This window comes from Phasianus colchicus, chromosome 1, assembly GCF_987193195.1.
Source record: "Phasianus colchicus chromosome 1, bPhaCol1.hap1.1, whole genome shotgun sequence".
Classification (NCBI taxonomy): Eukaryota; Metazoa; Chordata; class Aves; order Galliformes; family Phasianidae; genus Phasianus; species Phasianus colchicus.
The window spans coordinates 145180668-145201817 of NC_143436.1; the positions used below are offsets into that span (position 1 = coordinate 145180668).

The 21150-nt window shown below is 37.5% G+C and overlaps 1 protein-coding gene across 2 annotated transcripts in view; it reads right to left on the reverse strand.

Moving 5' to 3' along the window:
• Positions 1-21150, reverse strand: part of PCCA (propionyl-CoA carboxylase subunit alpha) — a 269574-nt gene that overhangs the window by 81095 nt on the left and 167329 nt on the right. For both annotated transcript variants that reach the window (XM_090129267.1, XM_031613718.2), the window contains one exon: positions 20436-20538. In XM_090129267.1, coding sequence (XP_089985393.1) covers positions 20436-20538 — 103 coding nt within the window. The remainder of the gene's footprint in view (positions 1-20435; positions 20539-21150) is intronic.

The window sequence follows — 21150 nt, forward strand, 5'->3', positions numbered from 1 at the left end:
TATCAAGGTCTGTAAATACCTGAAGAGAGGCTGCAAAGAAGATGGAGCCAAGCCCTGCTCAATGGTGCCCAGTGCCAGGACAGGAGGCCCTGGGCACAGACTGTATCCCAGGAGGCTCCCTCTGAACACCAGGAGCAGTGCTGTGCTGTGCAGGTGCCGGAGCACTGGCACAGGCTGCCCAGAGGCTGTGGGGTCTCCTCCCTGCAGCTCTCCAGAAGCCGCCTGGCCGTGGGCCTGGGCACCCTGCTCTGGGTGGTGCTGCTGGAGCAGGGGCTGGGATACAGGGACACAGAGGGACACAGAGGGACACAGAGGGACACAGAGGGACACAGAGGGACACAGAGGGACACAGAGGGACACAGAGGGCCCTGCCCGCCTCAGTCAGACTGGGGTTCTAGGATTTCTTTGAATGGAACGCTTCAGTATCTCTGAGCTTTTTTTTTTATTATTTTTTGTTAAGAGTTAATAAATAAGGATAACAATCCTTTAGTAAACAAAGTTTAGAAAAAAGCCTATTTTTTTCTGCTCTTAAGAAAATCCATAAAACTACAAAAAGCCTTTTCTGTCTACCCATCTGTACCAATTTTATAAGCAATCATATTCAATTACTACCAGCTTTAAAGACTGACACAAATACACACCTCTGTCAGATCACAGGTGAAGTATCTAAGAAAGGTCAAAATACACAGAACAATCAACAAGACCAGCTGTCAGAGCCTTAAACATAATGAAATGCTAAAATTCTATCTTTTATAACTACTGAATCTTTAAACATAATGAAATGCTAAAATTCTATCTTTTATAACTACTGAATCTTTTATAACTACACAATGATGATTAAAAAAAAAAAAAAAAAAAAAAAAAACAGATGTATTTTTGGTATGAATTTTCTAATCAGTGTCAAAAATTTTTTTGGCACACTCCTGAGTAATAATTTTATGAAAACAGAATTCTAATGGTCTCATACTGTGACAACACATCCCACGAACTAGAACACCTATCACTGGGGCTTGCTGTTAACTCCTGTTCTCTACAATGAGAGATCTCTGCTTCTTCACCAGAAGTAGTTTAAAACCCGAGATTTTTTAAGAAGTTAAGGAAGCTCTCCATTTTGCATCACAGCATCTACTGACTAGAAAAATAATGAAAGCTTGTTAACATACATCTAAAATGTAATTATCTGGCTGTGCACTGATCTTCACTGTGGGAAGCTTCCTTGTTATAACCACAACAAAGGTGGTATCTAATCACAGTAATAGCAAGTAGGACTGGGAAAAATGAATATTCACAATTATACGATTGATGACAAGAAACTTTCAGAATTCCCTGTGTTTGACAAACTTTCTATCCAGGAAGTCGCCGACTGACATTAAGTTTACAGGTCTTGTTTGTTTGTTAATAATTTCAATATCAGATCACTGAGCAGAGCTTTGCATGTCTACTTGTAGGAACCTTTGTGTCCATGAAGTTGAGGTTGTACAAATAGAATTAGCTTCGATGCTGTTAAGAGTGAGGCTCTGAGCATTCATATGTTCAGATATAAAAAATTTCAGCCATCTTGCAATGGAAACTTTTGATATATTATTTTCTCTGCACAGAAAATAATGTAAAACAAACAGAAACGTATGTTTTCAAATTCTCTGATTCTTTTCAAGATACCAAGCCATTATACACTTCCTTAAAAAAAAAACCCACACAACTTAGGTACCTTAGTATTCAATACGTGCCATTTTTCTCTTCTTCTACATTTTGTTTCCAGACAAAAGATGACAGAGCTGTATTATAAGTGATAAAAACTGAATATACTTTTGCTATAGACATATATCCTGAATCTCTACTCTTGCTGAAGGCATTAGTTCTGTTAATAAAGTTCAAAATTGCTAAATCTTCCCTGCCATTATGTTATGTAGAAAAGAACCTTATGTCTTCAGAAGCAGAGAAAAACTGAATAAAGCAACTCAACTAGGCAGAAAATAGGGATTTGAACTACCTTATTTACATTCCATCTGTTACACCTAACTGTGAATTAGGAGAACATCAAAATGGAGCCACACCAATAGAAGACCTGGTTTCACTACTTTAATTTCATCTGTTGTCATGAGTTTGACAAGTAAGGAAAAGGAAACTATTTGGAATGAATTGATCCTTCCATACAATTCCAAACAGCATGTCATAGAATCACAGAATGTCCAGGGTTCGAAGGGACCTCAAGGATCATGAATCTCCAACCCCTCTGCCACATACAGGGCCACCAACCTCCACATTTAATAGTAGACCAGCATGTCAAACCACATATCCCTAAAAGTCCCATTTATTTTTTTTTTTCTTTGAAGTACATTCTTCTTTATTATAACCCAACAAGGGAAATTTATGTTTTATTCAGTTTGCTCATCATAGGTGCAAACTGTCCAAACTGTCTAGAGCTGAGACTCGTATCAACAATTGTCAGCTGGGACATAAGCTATCATCAGTTAGTTCCATTTCAAATTTAGGCAGCCGAACAACTACAGCAGTTTTGAAAGAAAACATCTGTGAGTTTTGAGAGTAAATTTTCACTCAATTTCCCAAATCTATTAGAAATAAAATAGTAATTTCTTTCATATTGACAGTTACAATACAACTTGAAATGAGTGACTTTGCCAGCACTCTGCAGCACACAGAGTCTTCCAGTTATTGTCAGGCTTCCAAAGGCTTATGATTTGCCTAAATGCAGCCCCAGCACAGTTCTGCTCCCCATAACCCAGCTTCTCTGTGCACAGTCCATGCGCCTGAAAGACCTGCATGGTTTTGATATGAATAAATCACAGAAAAAGAAGATTTCTCTCCACAAGAAGGTACCATTTGTGCTCTCTTGAAATAACATGACTGTGCTATTTCTGCAGGTGTTGCTGCTGTATCAGTAAGAATATACATTTCCTCAAAAAAAGTTTCTGTTACTCAATAATTTTAGTGGGACGTCCTTCAACCCAAACCAGGCAAAGCACCTTTACTGATCTGGCATGGCATGAACCATGCTTTTTGGGCATGGCTGCCTGCTGGTAGGCTCCCTAATACAAAAAGCTAGCAGTGGTTGATACAGATTCACTACGGTTTCAGTTCAAGATGAATCCCAGTAAACTTTCTTGAAATTTCCAAAGTGACAGCACAGAGAGTCAAGAGGAAGACTTTAAAAAGATGATGGCCAAGACATTTTTTAGCTAAGGCCTCATACACACTTTCTGACATATATTTATCCATCTTTTACATAGCTTTACACGTTGAAGCACTCTGGAAGGAAATAGCTAATTTCTGCAGAGAGATGCCTTGGGCAGGCTTTTTCAACATGATAAGCAGGCTTCTGATCTGTGAATAAGCAAGTGTCAGACACTCAGCAGTTCCACAGCAAGAAGAGAAATCTTTGGTATCTTCAGCATTTTTTCACCAATCAGCAATCAATGGCCAATTAAAAGAACCCTAAGTACTTTCTCATGCAAATAAATCACAGGTTCTCTATTAACAGTAAAATGGATAACAAGACTAAAAAGTTTTTCTTATAACCCTGGTGTTGCCAGAAAAATGATCCCTTGAAAGGAAGACATATTCCAACCACTACTATTAGCAGTCCAACAAGAATTTCTTATATTTGAATGCCTATAATAAAAAAGGAGATTGTCACTGCTATTTTAGATAAAGATGCCTTATACTGGAAAGAAACCATGCAACTTAAGGTAGAATTCTTACAGCACTGAAGCTCAAAACCCAAGAAATTATTCACACAAAATATGTTTCCTCAGAAAGTCCAAAAAGTGCAAAAAAAAAAAAAAATCCCCAAACCCAACACATTTCTCTCTGACTGACAGATTTAAGAAAAACAGAAAATGCTATGCTACTTATTGCTATGAATTAAAATAAGATTAAACAGAATGCATAAATCTATGGGAATTAACACATTTACCTACACACAAAATTTGAAGATAAATACAAGTCCACATATCCATGTAAAAAGTATACAAGAAACTTGGATATACAATCGTGGCAGAAACAGAATGATCCCCACCTCCTTCTTTTCAAATCACATAATACAAGAAAAATTAAATCACTTAATATTAAAATGAAAACAGACAGTTCCATCATATCCTAATGATCAATTAGGATCATACCTACCACATCATAAAAACCATTCCTTAGAAGTGTTTTGCTCTACATAAGCCATATTATTCCTTCAAATCAAACAGTGTAAGCCAAGGTGGCTACCTGCATAGGTAAAGATCATCCATAAAAATGTGCACTATAGACTCTTATAGAAGCTATATGTAGAACCTTCCCAGCACGTTTGCTTTTTGCAGAGAAAGCAATGAATTTTTCATAAATAATACTTACGTGAAAAGTATCATAATGGAAACACTTTAACTTTCATATTTACAATGTCTTTAAAACCTCGAATTGAAAATTTTGTGTTTTATCTTACTTTAATTAACTGATTTGAAAGTAATTTCAATTGAGTTAAATGAATGTTTATTTTTTTTGCTTAAGCCAAATGAGTATTTAAATCCTTCGGTGGGACAGGATAACAGATTTTGGCAGGGTATTGGCATTAGGCAATATACACCCATCCTATAGGCAGATAGGAATCACCAAAAGTACACAGGGCAAAGTAGAGGAAAATATCAAGAAACCTGTTGGGGAAGATGACAAATAACATTAAAGGATGGCAAACTGCTGGAGATAAAGCGTACTGTACGCTTTAGGTGAAGGGCTCAGACATCTCTTTTCTTCCAATGTTAATTAATCTTCTATGTGCTTTGCACAGATTGGTTTTTAATGCCATCATAGAATGAAAAAAAAATTAACATAGTAAGATATTCTCAGAGATTATCCCAGCTCATTAAGCTGAATCTAACTTTTAATATTTCCAGTGCTTCCCATACTTTTTATTTACTCTTCAAACATTTCTTAGATACGAGACCAAGCTGCAGAATTTGCATTCAGATTTTTTCCAATCCCAGCATCTGTGACAGGTACCACTGACACAGGTTCAGATCTGGAGTACTATGATCCAGTTCAAATGTAACACGGGCTACTGTAGACTCAGTTAAAAAAAATAATCCAAAAAATAATAACTGAAAAAAAAAAATCAAACAAATTAGTTGAAATGGATTAAAGCAATTCATGAAAGTATATTTTAAAGGATGAGTTAGGTGTAAAACTGAGAGAAAACACAGCATAATTTATTCGATTTTGAAGAAGAATATACCTGCATATACTGTTTTTTAATGACTGAAGACAGAGAATCTTTAACATTCTAATTTTAAGTACTGAAATATGCTGGTAATTAGAAAAGCATAAAACAGGGATGACATACAATATAGAATATCAAATCAGAATTTATACTCTGAAGTCATTTCACCTGTTAATCGTTCCAGATAACTGTACCAGAGTAAACTTGCTAAAATGGTAAAGGAATGGACACTAGCAAAAAATTACAGCCAAAGAATAAAAAGACCAGCGTAAATCCACAGGAAGATCCATCCAAATTCAACAAAGCAGATTAAACGTTCAAACTGACTCAAAATTCCAAAGTTGTTTGTAATATCAAATGTCCTTCCTAATGCCATTTTCAAAAACAATTCCCACCTATTCTGGAAAATATTGCTAATGCTGAACTTTCTGGAGCACACCCTCAGCTATAGAAACGGTTTCTGTTGTGAATAGAGGTTGGGGAGGGAGTTGTTCAACCCATTTAACAGATCACACTCAGTAATGCTCCTAAAAGCATTTATTCTTCAAGTCATTTAGCACTTCAGTAGCAGTTTCATGCACATTTTTACAAATGAAAAGCACATTTTGTGAATTGGGATTTCTGACAAATTGCAGCAAGACAAGTAACAAGTATTTGTATTCTGCAGGTGAGCCTGAGCAACTTTAAAATCCCCTTTGGTTCAGTGTGGGTTACTGACATATCACACGCACAGGCCAAAGTGATTTGATCTCATCATGAACTTCAGCTGGTTGGACGGACAGATGGATTGATCTGATAATGACCACCCCTTAGGTCAGGCATGTCCAATCTGCAGCCCACAGGCCGCATGAGGCCTAGCACTGCTAGCTGTCCCCTGGCCTGCGCCATCATGGAGGCAGCTCTGCCCCATCGCTCAGCAACAACCAAACCATCAGCGTGCTATTAACACTGTTCAAGCTGAAACCAGAGCACAGGGAGGGCGCAGTGCAGTGCTGACTCAAGTTTTGGCAAATAATTGTATGTGTTTTGATACGCTGGCTGAACACTGTCCTATGAACAGTGAAAAATGTGCAGCCGGGCATTCTGTTGTGATAAAGGAATTTGAGAACAGGTTTGAAAAAATTATCAATTTTTTTGTATATTTGCAACTGTCATTTCATTCAACATAAATACATTTTTCAAATGGAAAGTACAGAGTTGCAACCAGATATTCAACACAAAAATCAGATCATATCATCAGAAAAATAGTCCTTGCTTCACACCTCACTCGCATCATCACTTGTGGCAGTACACATATTTGTGAACAACTGCTGTCAAGGATGAAGTACATGAAGAGTAAAATTTCAATAAAATTATGTGATGAACAGTTGAAAACTCACTAAGAATTACAGCGACTGCCATCAAACCAGACTGATGCATCAGTTTCACAAAAACAAGGTCGCATTTCCCACTAGTTCTATGGTTTTGTTGCTCTTTTTTATTGTTTTAATAGAAATATTAAAAACTAAGTTTTGCTACTTATGCACAATAATTATATATTTTAAATAGTCTGCTCCAAATGCAATGCCTCCTGTTTTATTATGTTGGTGGTATGGCAGTAGAGGTTGAACCTTCCCACCAACATCCTGTTACATGTTTTTGCCATGTGACAGAAGGTAGCAGAGGAGCTGCCTTACAAAATGGCATCTGACATGGAAGTGAAGCAAAGGTGAGGAATTGAATTCCTCCATTCTGGTAAAAATGGTGTCCACAGTCATTCATCAACTATTAGCATCAACAATTGCTAAATGTTTATGGAGATCAAACAAACAGTGGATGTGAGCACAGTGAGCTGGTGGGTGGGCGGTGCAGTTCAGCAGTAGAGACAGCAGCTGTGGGTCACCTCCACTGATGCAGGTTTTGATAAGCATGGCATGCAGGCTAAAATTCATCACTGGTGAAAACACATAGCTAATGGTGGTGACTATGTTGAAAAATACTGTTTTGTAGCTGAGAATTCGCTCTATCAAGCAGAGGGTACTCTTTGTTTTTGTTGCAGTCTCCATGGAGATAAACAGGAGACATTACCTTTGGAGCAACCTGTGGCCCAAGTCAATTCCTCTTCACTCAGCGCAGAGTCTAGGCAAGCTAAAAGGACCCCCATGCCTTAGGTTCTTTCCTCTCTCTACCCAATAGCTCACCTACTACAGAACGTTCTTCTTTAACAAGGCCATAAAGGATCCTTTAGCTTTGTAAGGAAGAGGAGAGGGTCTGTTCCTCTGTTTTATCTAACATGTTGCTGTTGTCTTGTTCAAGGGCAGTACATATGCTGGCTCTCAGTTTTCTAGGATATAGACACACTATCATTATCCATTTCTTCAATTAATTGCTGTTATTTTTAAACAAACAAACAAAAAAGCCTTCATTCTTGCTTAGCGCCTGTTATATTGATTGGCCATCAGAGAAGTTTTTCTTTAATTACAAAACTAACATAAAAGTTAGTATATTACTCAAAAGTATGTTTGCTATAAATTAACAATATTCAAAGCCCACTACCACAAAAATAAAGATGCCACTTTAACTATATACATTTTTCATTAAACTATTTCTCCCCTCCCTCACCAGCTATGGGAAGATATTAAATTAAAATGGGATAAACTGCATTCAAGCTAGTCTGCTAGCATGAAACAGCTGGGCTGCTCCAACAGTGACAAAGAGGTCACTCTGTGAAAATACACAGTGATTACGGCAATAAAGGAAACAGCTGATAGAGGTTAGCTGGTGGAAACAAGAGGGCAGTCACAACAGAAAGACAAGGTTGGAATGAAGACAGAAGGAGCATGGGAGGAGCAGGGGAAGAGCCTGCCAAAAGGCATGGGTCTGGGACACAGCTACGAGCGAGGGGGAAGGGAACAGCCTTCGTGCAAAAGCTGTCCAACACTTCACATCATTCTACTGTGTTTTTAAGTCCTTACAACTCAGAAGAACACTGACTATTTGGACAGAACAGTCATTTAGAAATGATTTCAAAAAAGGGAAATTCCAGAGAGAAATACGTAGCCATTCCTGATGTGGAAGAATATATCTTTGGCCACATTACTCAATTCTATTGATTTTTCTATGATAGGCTGCAGTATCTTCTTTATGATTTGGAACAGACTGTCTAGAAAGCGAAATTGTTGGAATCCAGCTTTACTGTCCTCATGAAAACATCCCATCATTGGAAAAGCCTTGTGCATTTCATAGAAGTCCTACCCATTCATAGACCACTTCACAACTACATTTCTAGAAGAAACTTCACATATATAGCACATACCGGTGTAGGACTGAACATGGCTTGATGCTAAAGAATGAAGAGCAAATAAAACTGACTGCATTTAGAAAGTATGGTTTCAAAGATTTGGAAGTACCTCTGAAAAAACTGGACAGAAGCAGAGACAGAAGTCTGTAGGCAGTCTCTTTAACCACAGAACAGATCTCCCTCTCCAGGTGCTCTCCTCATTCACTGCCTCTTGACATTTCCACAACAGATGAAACAAAGGTCTATAGACAACAGACCCCATCCCTACACAGACTATGGAAAATACCAAGAGCTGGCCTGTATCATACACTGAACAGTGACGGGATTCCGCATTCAGTCACACACCTGGCATCTGGCATTCTTTAAACTGTAGTGATTTTGGAACATCAATACCATTCTTTGAAATAAAGACTGGTACATACAACATTACCTGAAATAAAAAGTGATTCTAGGATTCTAGGAGCTACAGGTCTATCTCAGTTTTCAGTTTCGTTTCACTGTATATTCTTGAGATCTTTACATTTTCTCTGGCAAATGAAATAATCCACTGGCAGTGGATTATGACTACTAAAATCCATTTCCTTTTTATTCTCTATATGAGACAGACAGTGCTGCGGTTCATTTTTAGTACTCAAAATTGCTTTCTTCTTCCTCCATTGAGAGCCATCTTGTTCTCTTTCTTAAGCTTTTCAATAATTCAGTATCCTTAGCCTGATCTCCAAAGGAAAAGGGGGGAAGGGGAAGGGGGTTTAAAATCCACTGTCTATTTCTGAGTCTCTAAATTCTCCCACACACAACTTCTGAACCCACTGCCTAGTTAGCATTATTCAAACATTAAAATATCTCGAAGTTTTATGAAAATAAGAATCTGCACAGAGAACCCAAGGAGTGCCCCCATTCAGCACTTGGACAGACATGAGCCCAGTGTTGGGGCTGCACAGCAGACCCAGACCTGCCTTCTGGCAGGACAAACAGGGAAAATAGAGAAGCTTTTGGACAGGCAGAGGACTTCAGAAAACAGAGAGGTGCAAATGGAGGAAATTACAAGGTGAGGCTAGTAGCAGGAACCATAGAATGGCTTGGGTTGGAAGGGACATTTATCACTACAGCTTTCATGATATTATTTGCTGGTGAGGTGTCAGGACATGGCAAATGCAATGTCACATGAAGATTCGTACACTGGCTCTAACCAAGTTAATTCAGGTAGGCGCAGTACAGCTGCATTAATGCAGCACTGCCCAAACTACATTAGCCAGCACAGGTTTCTTTGTATCGTGTTAAACTGTGCCATGTAGAAATATCCTAAAATGGGGAACCATCCAATGTCTCTTTGGAGACTACCAGATGTAAATAATAAATAGGACTGGTAAGCATTGATGAGCCTGATTGTTTGTACATCTAATCTTCATTTTCATCCTCCCACAACCCTGGTTCTCTGGTTTTATTAGAACATTATGTTTGCATTCAAATCTTCCGTACAATGAGCCTAATTGCCAGACATACAGCTGTCCCACTGGTCTTGTATAGCAGGATCTATTCTACAGATCTCTGACTTTTACCAATAGCCAACACTGATACCAAATGAACTCTCCTGAACAAAGCTATGTTTTCTTAATAATAACAGTTGTATAAACATAAGGTCTTCTCAGTTAAAGGGAAACCAACATCAAAAAGCAGTAAAACATGGAACCCTAAACCCTTCTTTCTTTGAAGAAACACGTTTGAAGCGAGGTGTTTCTAGTTATGGGTGAATGAAACGAGAATTCAGCTGCAACAAACGGACATCCAGTCCGTATGAAAGTCTAATTAGATCCATCTGAGAAGCTGTGTCTAAAACTGCTTCACATATTTCAAAGGAAAGCTCTTCTAGTCTATCTTTTGAGAAGAGTACATCAAAACATTTAGTCACAGCTGACACGTCTATCCACTACAGCAGCATTATTTCTCATAAGCCATAAAAGCTACATTCAAGTCATATTAACAATCTAGCTTACTTAAAAATTAAATTAAAGGGGGAAAATTGCAGAGAAGAAGTTTAGAGCTAAGAAAGCCACTCAAAGCAGTACGGACTCCAAGTCCCCCCCCCACGCATCAAGAGATTCTGAGGTAGAGCGTCATACTGAATATCCAACATGTTGAGAGTTGCTAAGACAACAGAATTGAAGATGAAATACTATTCAGGAGTTACGGAGTTAACTATGGCTTTTGTGGTAAAAAAGCCAGGCTCTTAACATTACATTAGCATACTTTTAAATGCAACTATTGCTACTGCTGAACCAGCAGGAGGAGCTCACAACATTTTTTGATTCTACGAAATTTGGGGAGGGGGTGGGGAAGTAAGTTGGAGGGGGTTTCTTTGAGAGTAGGAAGGAATTCATTGAGCTTTTTCTTTCCAGTTACATTGGATGTGAAATCAATGAAAAAAAAAAAGCACCCAAAGGAAGCTCGTGTAAGCACTAATTTAAGAAACTATAAAATAATTATACAACTATTTTGGTGCAGGATGTGAAGTATGCATGGCACACAAATGCACTGAGGATATTATTTGTACCCCAAGGAGTTTTCAATCTTACACGAAGAGACCCCAGTGGACAGAAAGGGTGGCTGTTATGACTGATATTAGACTTTCTGAAGAAAAAAAATACTGTATGGCATCGCTCTGCATTGTTACAGATATTAAATTTATATCTTAGTTTATTGCTCAGTGGGATTTCTGGAGTTGTTGGGTCATGACCCATAGGAGAACATAGTGTCCATTTTCATATCACAGGAACTCATGATATGAAGCCGCCTCTGTGGGTAAAATTCAAGACACTGCCAATCTTGGCAGTAATTTAGAAGCCACCACAGTAAAAACCTAGTTCTTCTAAGACAATGAAGCCTGATCGTGAAACAAGGGAAATAAATATACAAACAGACCATGCTTCAAGTATTTTGCTATGTAACATTTCATAGTTTTTGCTGCATTTTGTATTTATGAATTATTTTTAGCCTACATACCAGTGCCAGATCATATGTTACTGTGAGTTTTACAGAAGAACTATGAATCACCAAACATGGGTACACCACAGAACTGCTATAACCAAGCTATTATACTTCTCTGCCATAGAGGGGAGAGCATGTTATTAAAGCAACAGAATTAGTTCCTTACTTTCATGTTATTTTTAGTTTTCAACACTCTGGTTATTTTCTGTATGTTCTTATAAAGTGCTGCATGAATAAACTAGTATGAGATATACAAACAAACCTACACTGATCTCTCTTTACAAAGCAAATATGCACATATTGTACCAGTCCCTTACATATATTTATTTTTAAAACAGTATGTTATTTTAAATAACATGCAACCCAGATAGACTGCTTTTCTCCATTTGCTTCGTACACAAACATTCTTAATACAAGTATATGCAAATATTAGGTAAGTATACTGAATATTTACCCAAGTATTTTTACTTTTGGCTTTTCTGACACTATTCACAATTCATGAACAATGTGTCTTAGCATCTATACGCTCTGGGAGACTCAATTCAGCAGAGTGGAGATGCATACCAGAAACACTGAGTTCACAACAAGATACCAAGGCCAAGGCTACTTTCATTTAAAAAACACAACGTCAGCAGCCACAGAAATGTACCAATTAAAGCAGTTGCCCACAAAGTCAGAACACAAGGATCAGGGCCCTCCTCAGATTGAAGGGTTCAAGCCTGCAGTGTCTCCCCCAGGAGAAACTGTCCCCACACATCAGGAAGGATGAGGGCATCTCTACCCTTCCTGCAGAAATCTGCCACTGTGCAGAAATGAGCATAGGATCAGGAAAGCCACAGAGGCAGGCAACAAGCATTATTGTACCCAGTGACAAAGGCAGTGCTTTGGAAGGGTGGAAATCATGTGTTCTTGTCTTCCTAAAGGGTTAGCTTACACACACCTCATTAAAATACCATTACACAGACTATTCAAGTCTTAAAAGAAAAGCTAAAAAAAAAAAAAGATGTCAGGATGCAAAAGAAAGGACAGCTGAGTTAGGGATGGAGTGCAAAAGGAGGAAGGTGAAATTTACATTCCCTTCATTCTTGTCTTCTATACACAAAATGGTCGGAAGGCAGAGATGAATGAACGTTGGTCAACCTAGCTCCCCATAAGTTGACTCTAACCTTTCTAGAAGTCCTCTTCCCTAAACCACATCCAATTTTCTTCAATTAATGAAAATCTAATTAAAAAAAAAAAAAAAGTTGAACAAAAAACTATCATTCAAAAGTAGATGAATTATATTGTTCTTCCAAGTTGAATTACAGAGCACCCTTTTAGACATAATACAAAAAGGAAACTAAGTAGCTAAGATGCAGTTGCATTTGACAGTAATTAATGTGGCATTGAACAATATGCCTTTCTGGCTGGGGAAAACAGAGTTACCTTCCTGCCTTTTTGAACAGATTAAATAACAGTGTAATTGAGAGGACTGCAACTCCAAAACATGGATATTATCATGCTATTTTGAAAGGAGATTTACAAATAAAACAAAGTTAACTATACAGCGTTAGCATCCATCAGGTAGGCAGAAGAAAGTATCTAACTGATGTCAAGAGATAAGCTTTGCTAAATATTTTCATTATCAATGCTATTTGTTACATTAAATTAACAAGTTTTATTTTAAATACAAGTCCAAGCGGAATACAATCAGCAGCTTCTGGCATTCAAGACACCATTTTGGATTATATTAAATGCCATGAAAAACCAGCTGTGGCAGAACAGTACATTCATCACGAAATATTCTAAATACTCAGAAAGGTGCAAAAATCTGCCTTAACTCCTGCCTAAACAGAAACCTAAAGAACGTAGTGACAAAGAGATTTGTTTGCAAAACTTCAGTGGAGAATTTGTATGCTTTTGTGCAAGGAAAATACACACTACTTTGACAAAGCCAGTTAAAGTTTTCTGCTTATAGCTTCAAGGAGTACATAACTGATCTGCCCTGTATACTTGTGCCTTACATCTACAGTATCCCCACATTCAAACTAACATAGGATGTCAGAATAACAGTGTATTTCATTACATGCATACAACAACATAACATATATATCACTGTATAACAGAAGGTCATATTTAGAAATTAAGTAAGAGGAAAAATTTCTATCTGTTGGAGATATAGGTCAACTTTTATCTTTTCTAGCTCCCTTTCCTTTTTGCTTTAATTCCTACAGGTATGTGCTTTTCACCTCTACTGATACAGGTCTCATATCTCTTTTATTTTACTATTTAGTTATAAGGTATTATGTGCCTGAAACATATCAGAAATGCAAAATACTAGTAGTAGTGACTGATTCTCTTAAAAAGATCACTGATTTTATACTGATAGGGCCAGGAAACATTACTCTTCTGCATAGTCTGCTGGAAACGTGGTAGTGAACATGCACTGAATCACAACCCTGCTCCATTCACAGTTGTATTTAATGAACTAAATGTTTGTTTAGAGCAATTTCATTTATCATTGTTATGCTTTTATATTATAGCATTCCTTTTCATGCTTGATGTTTTACATACTTTATCTGCATCCCACTTGACTCAGGGATGATATACCTTCTCCAGCGTTTTTGTCTTCCCAGAGAGAATTTCTAAAATAGATTTTAAAAATTACCTTAGCTTTCAGTTATAAGATTTACAGCATGTAAGAGTTTCCCTAATTAAATATATGTTATATTTTAATTTAAAATAAAAGCTTAATCATTACAAAATATGCATGAATTCACTAGCAAAAGTAAAGAATATAGATAGCTACTTAACTACTCTATGCTAATGATAAAGGAAGTGTTCAAATAACAATGGCAGTAATGCCTTAGATCTTTCCTTTCATGTTTTCATTTGCATTCTATACAGTAAGTTTTCTTTTGAAAATACTAAGAGGTACAGAAAACAACTTCACACCTCCACAGATACTTAATAAATTCTTTACTTCTTGTTAAAAAGATACAGAGGAAAGAAAGCACTCTTTTTACCTAAAAATTATTTAAAATATTAACGAGTCAACCCTCCATTTGGAAGCATGCAAAACATTTGAATAAGCTTCACAAAATTTCCACAGAGATTCCATGCCAGTATGATATTTACTTGTTCTTAAATTTGAATTTAGGAAGTGATCCAATATATTGTGAAAATGGCAGCCCATCCTAGTAGTAATCTGAAAACGTAATTAAGCTTTCTCTGGTCTTCTTATTTGGTGTTTGACCTATACAGGCCCCTTTGGAAACATATCAAATTTCCATTTGTTCAAAGTAACTTCTGAACTATTTCACCTTATGCTTTTTTTGAAAAAATAAACAACTTTCATTCACCACAACTTCAGTGATAAGAAGCTACTTTATAACTGAAAACATCTGGAAATTCTTTGTCAACTAAACAGGCTGGAAGATGAATCCAAGTGGGCTGGGAAGGTATGCATCTACTACAGAGATGAAGAACCCTAACAGAGGGGGCTGTTTTTTAACATGAAAAAGAACGACAACAATTACTTCCAGAGAAATCATGCAAATCAGCAATAAAGAATTCCCAAGACAGAGGATTCCTCTTTTATAGTAAAGAAACAGAAAGTGGACTATGCCCAAAAGTTCTTCAAGAATGCAGTATATTGCATAAAAATAGCCACAAATTCCATGCTGAAAGGAAAATTATGTCCTCATCTTATGCGTACAGCAATAAACTTCAAAGAAATAACCATGATTGTATCTCCTAAAGTGTAACTACTTAGTGCTGGTATTCGTCATTAGAGCCTTTGGATTCACCCATTGCTTTTTTTCAAAACATTCTTCAGATGTCTACTTCTCTTAACAGGGAAATACTGAAGAATATTGAAGGAATTAAGGAAAATGGGTTACAGCAGTGAAAAGATTGCACTAGTCAAGTAGTTATTTGTCTTTGGTTTACCAGCAAACTCTATACTTTGTAATGGAAAAATGGTATAGTGGTGGATCCAATAAATTTATTATTGGATTCCTGCTCCAATATATTTCTGATCTCTCTTGCTTAGGCCACTTTCGTTCCATGCTACTATCCTTATACATTTTAAAAGTATTACTTCACTGAATGACATGAAATTCTTCAACAGTTCAGAAGGGCAGGTGATGACACTGAAGTCCTAGACACACAACAATGAGTAGGGGCTCTCATCAGTGTGGGGAGACCAGCTCCCATTCAGTATCATTAGCAGAGAGTCTCCGCGCTGGCTGTGAGCAGTCTCAACACGGCTGCAAAAAGGCAACTAAGCTACCATAACTTGGAGAGGAGGCTTGGTGGCTGACATTTAGCTCTGAAGGGCTGAGGATATTCCCTTCAGACTTGTGGCACAAATCAGCACGGCGCAGGGAAACCACACAGCAGCCAAGTTTGTTCAGTACATGCAGATTTATTTCCTTATGCTTTTGCCTCTTCAGCCCTTCAGTGCTCTGCAGAGCACTCAAGCTTTGCGAAGGAAGAACAGACTCCAACCTTCACCAGCAAAACTGGATTACGCCTTTGTACTGAAAAAATGAGAAAACCAAAACTTGATAGCCAGACTAACAGTCAAAAAGGTTAAGATGAAATCAATTCCTGCCTGAATTTGGACCAAACAAAAAGTTCTAGAGGTTGGTTAAGGGATGCTTTAGTGCTATTTATTTCTGTTTTAGGCTAGTCTCATGTAAAGGAAGGTATTTGTCCTTCCTTCAAACTCTATTTTAATAGTAATTCTGATTGTTGGTCTTTTCAGTAGTAATGAGAGGAAAAATTGTAAATTTAAGGAAGATACTGACCAAAGACTAGAATCTGATCTCCAAAAACCTAAACAGACATACATGATAAGCAGTTATTTAACAAGGATTCTTCTAGCAATTAATACATGGGAAGAAGAACACACACACACACACACAAAAAGACATTTACATTAATTTAGTTGGAGAGTTCTTGGTATCTAAGCAAGTAGATCCATCAAAGTTGCTCATCTTACACAAACATCAGTGTTATAGCATATATCAGAATAATAACAGATCTACTCTAAAAGAAAAAATAGCAAATGGGCATTCACAAAAGCTTTCAGTATCGATAGGAAACAATAAAGCTGAATACTTTTTGTTCTTTTCACTATTTCAAACAACATTGCTCATGCTTGATCATTTATTTTTAAGTCCTTCAGCTTTGGGAAGCAAGGTCTCTAAAGTGGCTGACAGTCAGCCTGCACTAAGGATCTCCCTTACAAATCAAATGGTTAAAAACAGATGGCTACAGAACTCAAAATCCTGGAAAATAAGGAGCAGCGAAAAGCAGTTAGTGCTGCACAATTCACTAAGATTCTCATGATAAAGGAAGAAAATCACAGATGACCCATGGACCAGGATGCTGACAAATGATCTTCCCGTGAACAGCAGGAACCACGGGGAAGCCTGCTGCTCATGCTCCCTACGCAGAGAGCAAAGCACCGCACAGTGTGGGGCGGTGAGGTTTCGGCTGGTGAGAGTAGAAGAGTTAAGGAAAAAAGAAAGAAGTCACTGTTGGAAAGGTCCCAGTGGTAAACAAAGTAAATCAGAATGCGAACGCTGCTGCTGCAATGCACAGTTGGCAGCAGGAGCGAACTTCTGAAGAGGAATGTGAAGGCGGCCCTCCCACTGGGCTATCTAGCTGCACTATGGATTCAGCTATCCTTGTCATGAGCCACAAGGGGACACAGCCTACTAAGTCAGGAGCCCATGTCACACCAACTTCATAGCAAAAAGTAAATGTGGAAGTTCAAAAAGTGAGGCTTGCATTTTTGACAGCAAAGTTCATAAAGAAGGCTTGGAGTCTTCCCATGTTTTCTTACAGTATATAATACCTCCTAATCAGGAACAAGATTTCTCATTCCTAGTCTTTGACTTTTCTTAAGTCAATTGTTTTTCCGCTGTAAAGTTTTGAATAATATTTCAGAAGATTTTTGACCATACTGTATTTATTCTGTTCTCATCTGCAGCATAGTCCCACGAGAGCCCCAGCAAAAAGAGAAATTATTAAAGAACAGCATGTCCTCTGCTATTTGTCCTGTAACAAGAAAAAACAAGCGTACCTAAACAATCTTGGTATTCAAAAATAGTTTCCTGCTTTGCATAAACCCAAGCTCAGGATTTATTTTTAATATTGACAATTTAAAATTTAAGTGAGATAGATCTTATGTAAATCATGAAATCCACCCACTATGATTTACTTCATCAGCTAAGAAATACCCAAGATACAAATAATTAAAAAATTATCTCCTCATAGAGTAAACAGTCTTGGTTAGGGCAGAATCAGAACACCAAAGCTACTGACTGCAGGCCTCCAGTCCCTTTGTCCCAACCTTGTGGCTACACAAACCCGTATTCTTCCTCTCTGTTGCTTCTAACTGTCCTGTCCCTAAACCTAACGCACCGCAGGGCTGCACAGATATGAGCAAGACCTTTGCAGGCCTGCTGCTCTCCTCTCTGCCCCAGTAGGATTCCCACAGAGCATTGCTTGCCCACAGCAATTTTCCTACTAGGGAAAGTAGCAAAGGGGGGCCAACTGACTTTGAAATATAAAGGAATTTACAAAAGCAAACAAAAACAAGGACATGCTTAACTACTCACTCTTGCTTAGCCCAGTAATGCCAGACAACTTGATTATATTGGAGGTGTTACTGTTTGAATAATAAACTGAAGGAGTAGCAATCAGATTCCACACATGCCATGTTAAAATGGGCTTGCATGAGCTGTAATGCCCGTGCTGGTGCAACATTAGAAGTATTTAGCAGTTCCAGATTTTGACAGATTTGGCCTGTGGTACAGTTAGGAATGATTTACTGTATGTTAAAGTTGATCTATGTCAATAATTATCAGCAGCAAAAGCATAACTCCTTTCTAAGAGTGCACCTTGGAGAGATATAGTGCAGCTTACAACTACTGCTCATTAACCTAGGAATAACTCATATATAAGCTTATAATTTCAGTTACCTTCAACATCAATGGAGACAAAAGCACAGAAGAACGCTTAAGCCTCCTGTCTATAAACCTTCCTTAGTCTGACTTAAAGATAACGTTTATTAAAATTAACCAAGTTAATATAAGCTTGAGCCTAGACAACTAAATAAAACTTAACTAAATCACTCAAAAATGCATGTGCTACCCCCTTAAAAAGCAGCAGCCACTTTCTAACTGCCTCAAAGCTGCATATAGCTCCAGGTTGACCACTGACAGATAGCAACGTTGCAGATAAAGTGAGAAGGCTGCGAGCAATGACAGCTCTAGGAAAGAGCAGACAGACCACTGCCAGTCCTGCCCTGTTGTAGCAAGGCTCTTGTGCTGCCTGAGCAATGGGTTGCAGTGAAGTTCACAGAACAACTACTAAGTACAAATTTCACTAATTCAGAAAAAGAAAAAAAAGTGTTCGGACATGGCCTTAGCTCACAAAGCACAATTCACAGGGGGGATGAATATCACAGCCATGGTACAGTGCTACATGCTATGGATTGAGTGAAAAGTCACACTGAAGACCTCCCAATATTTTTCCTAAGAGAAATCAACACTACTACTGAAGTGACCTCCATCTTCCACACTTCAAGCAGTGAGTTTGCAAGAGGGAACTTTAAAAGGTGCTTATGGATTTTGTCCACATCCTTTTTTTCTGCACACCTATGATCCATATGGAACAGAAAGTATCTCTGGCCTCTACTCACACTTTTATCTTATATTCATCTTGAGTGTGTTATGAAACAGTGCGACAGAGACGTATGTACTGTTCTAAAAGAAACTGGTTAGGCATATTCTTGTTCTACTTAGGCCAACAAAAATATTTTTCAAAGGCAAAATTTTTATTTGCTCAGTTCACGTAAGTGAAAATAACCACCTAAAAACATGACCGACTACAACTTCTATACTTCTTAAATAGAAATCATATTAGAGCAAAGCAAGAGTGAATCACCAAGACAATACTGTGTTTGCTTGATGAAATATTCATTAAAACATCCTTTTTCAAGTAAATCTCATGATTCTGAATATGACCTAGCTGTAAACATCGCAACTAAAAATATCACGAAGCAGATGTTGCAGAACATTCTTCAGAGAAGACTGGCAAGAAGAGCAAACAGCTGTCAGAGGCAGACTGGGAGACTTCTAAGGTTCCTCACAGTCTTGTCGTGTATTTCAGTGATTCTATGAGAAACTGACTTTTTCAGATCCCTTTGAAAACTTTTGCCTAAGAGTTAACAGATGCTATGGAAGTGAACTATTTTTAAAAATCTCATTTTATTATGGAATTACTATTAATAGACTTAAAAAGTAGTTCTCTCTATAAATCTACTGTCTTAACACAATTCAACCAGCTTGCATCCTGGCTTTATTCTACTGAACACAGCATCACCATTGTTCTACTGGCATAGTCTTGTCTGCCTTTCATAGCGACAGTATTGTTTAGGTAATTGTTTTACAATATTTGTAAAAATAATAGTTAAAGCACATGCATCTGAAGTGATTTTACTATGCCTGCATGCAGTTTTACTACTTAGGTGTCAGATAATTTAATTCCAGTATGATTAGATATGCAACTTGCTCAGTTCTTTGTCTTTTTAATCACTAAACTAAGCTCACATAATGTTTCTCAACATTGCAGTTATTTTCTCACTCTTAAATATTTACAATGGAAGCATGAAGACCTTATTTCTAAACAAGACACTAAAGAGAGCTGTTAATTAAAAAAGCTAATTTAAGTGCATAAAAAATGTTCCACAGACATGAGCAGAGAAAAATCTTTATACAGTCACACTATTTAATTAACACAGAGTCTTTTTTTGTAATCCAGCGTTATTCCTGCTAAAGACAAGACAAACATCTATGTTTGGTAACTGAACAAACAGGAAATTATAGTTAGAGTAAACAACAATATAAATTCTCTCAAATGGACTGAAAATCTTGGAAAATGAGCAGAACTTACAGAAAATGATGAGCCATCCTTTGAAACTGCAACAGGGTAAATCCCATCCCCCAGATGCACAGAGAGCTCCCAGCTACTTCTCTTTGATTTAGCAATAGGAATTCTAAAAAACAAACAGAAAAAAGAATTTTTAACAAATTTCACGTTTTTCCCATTTAAACCAGGAGCACTTTCCTCATGGGATGGTCATGAAGGATATAAAACATCACTAATTTATAGACACAACCAGGAAAGTATATTTCAAAAAAAATATTGGATACATTTCTTTTGCCAAATGAGGTATGAAGAGAAAATGCACTCTACTTTCTTTCTAGACTTGTCTTGACACACTGGGTATGCTGATAGTTACGGGAAACTCTTAAATGCATCCAGCACTTGCTACAGAATTAATTCAAAGAGGATGAAAAGCAGATGAGAAAGTGGGTTGGCAGAAAAATAGCAACAGTGATAGCTGCAGCATTCTAAGTGCAAAATATAATCACTACTCCTTTCATCTCATTCTTAGTAAACCTTAATTAAAGTCCAATTAGACACAAAAGATTCAGCCAAACCAGTAATACACACAATTTTATAATGAATGTACATTTTATAGAATTTCATCCACAGAGCCCTTCAAATAAACTGAAAAATGACTGTGTATCACAACCCATACACGGGATTATATCTATTCCCACAGCAGTCAGTGGCTGCACCAGTTATCAGGTAACACGAGAAC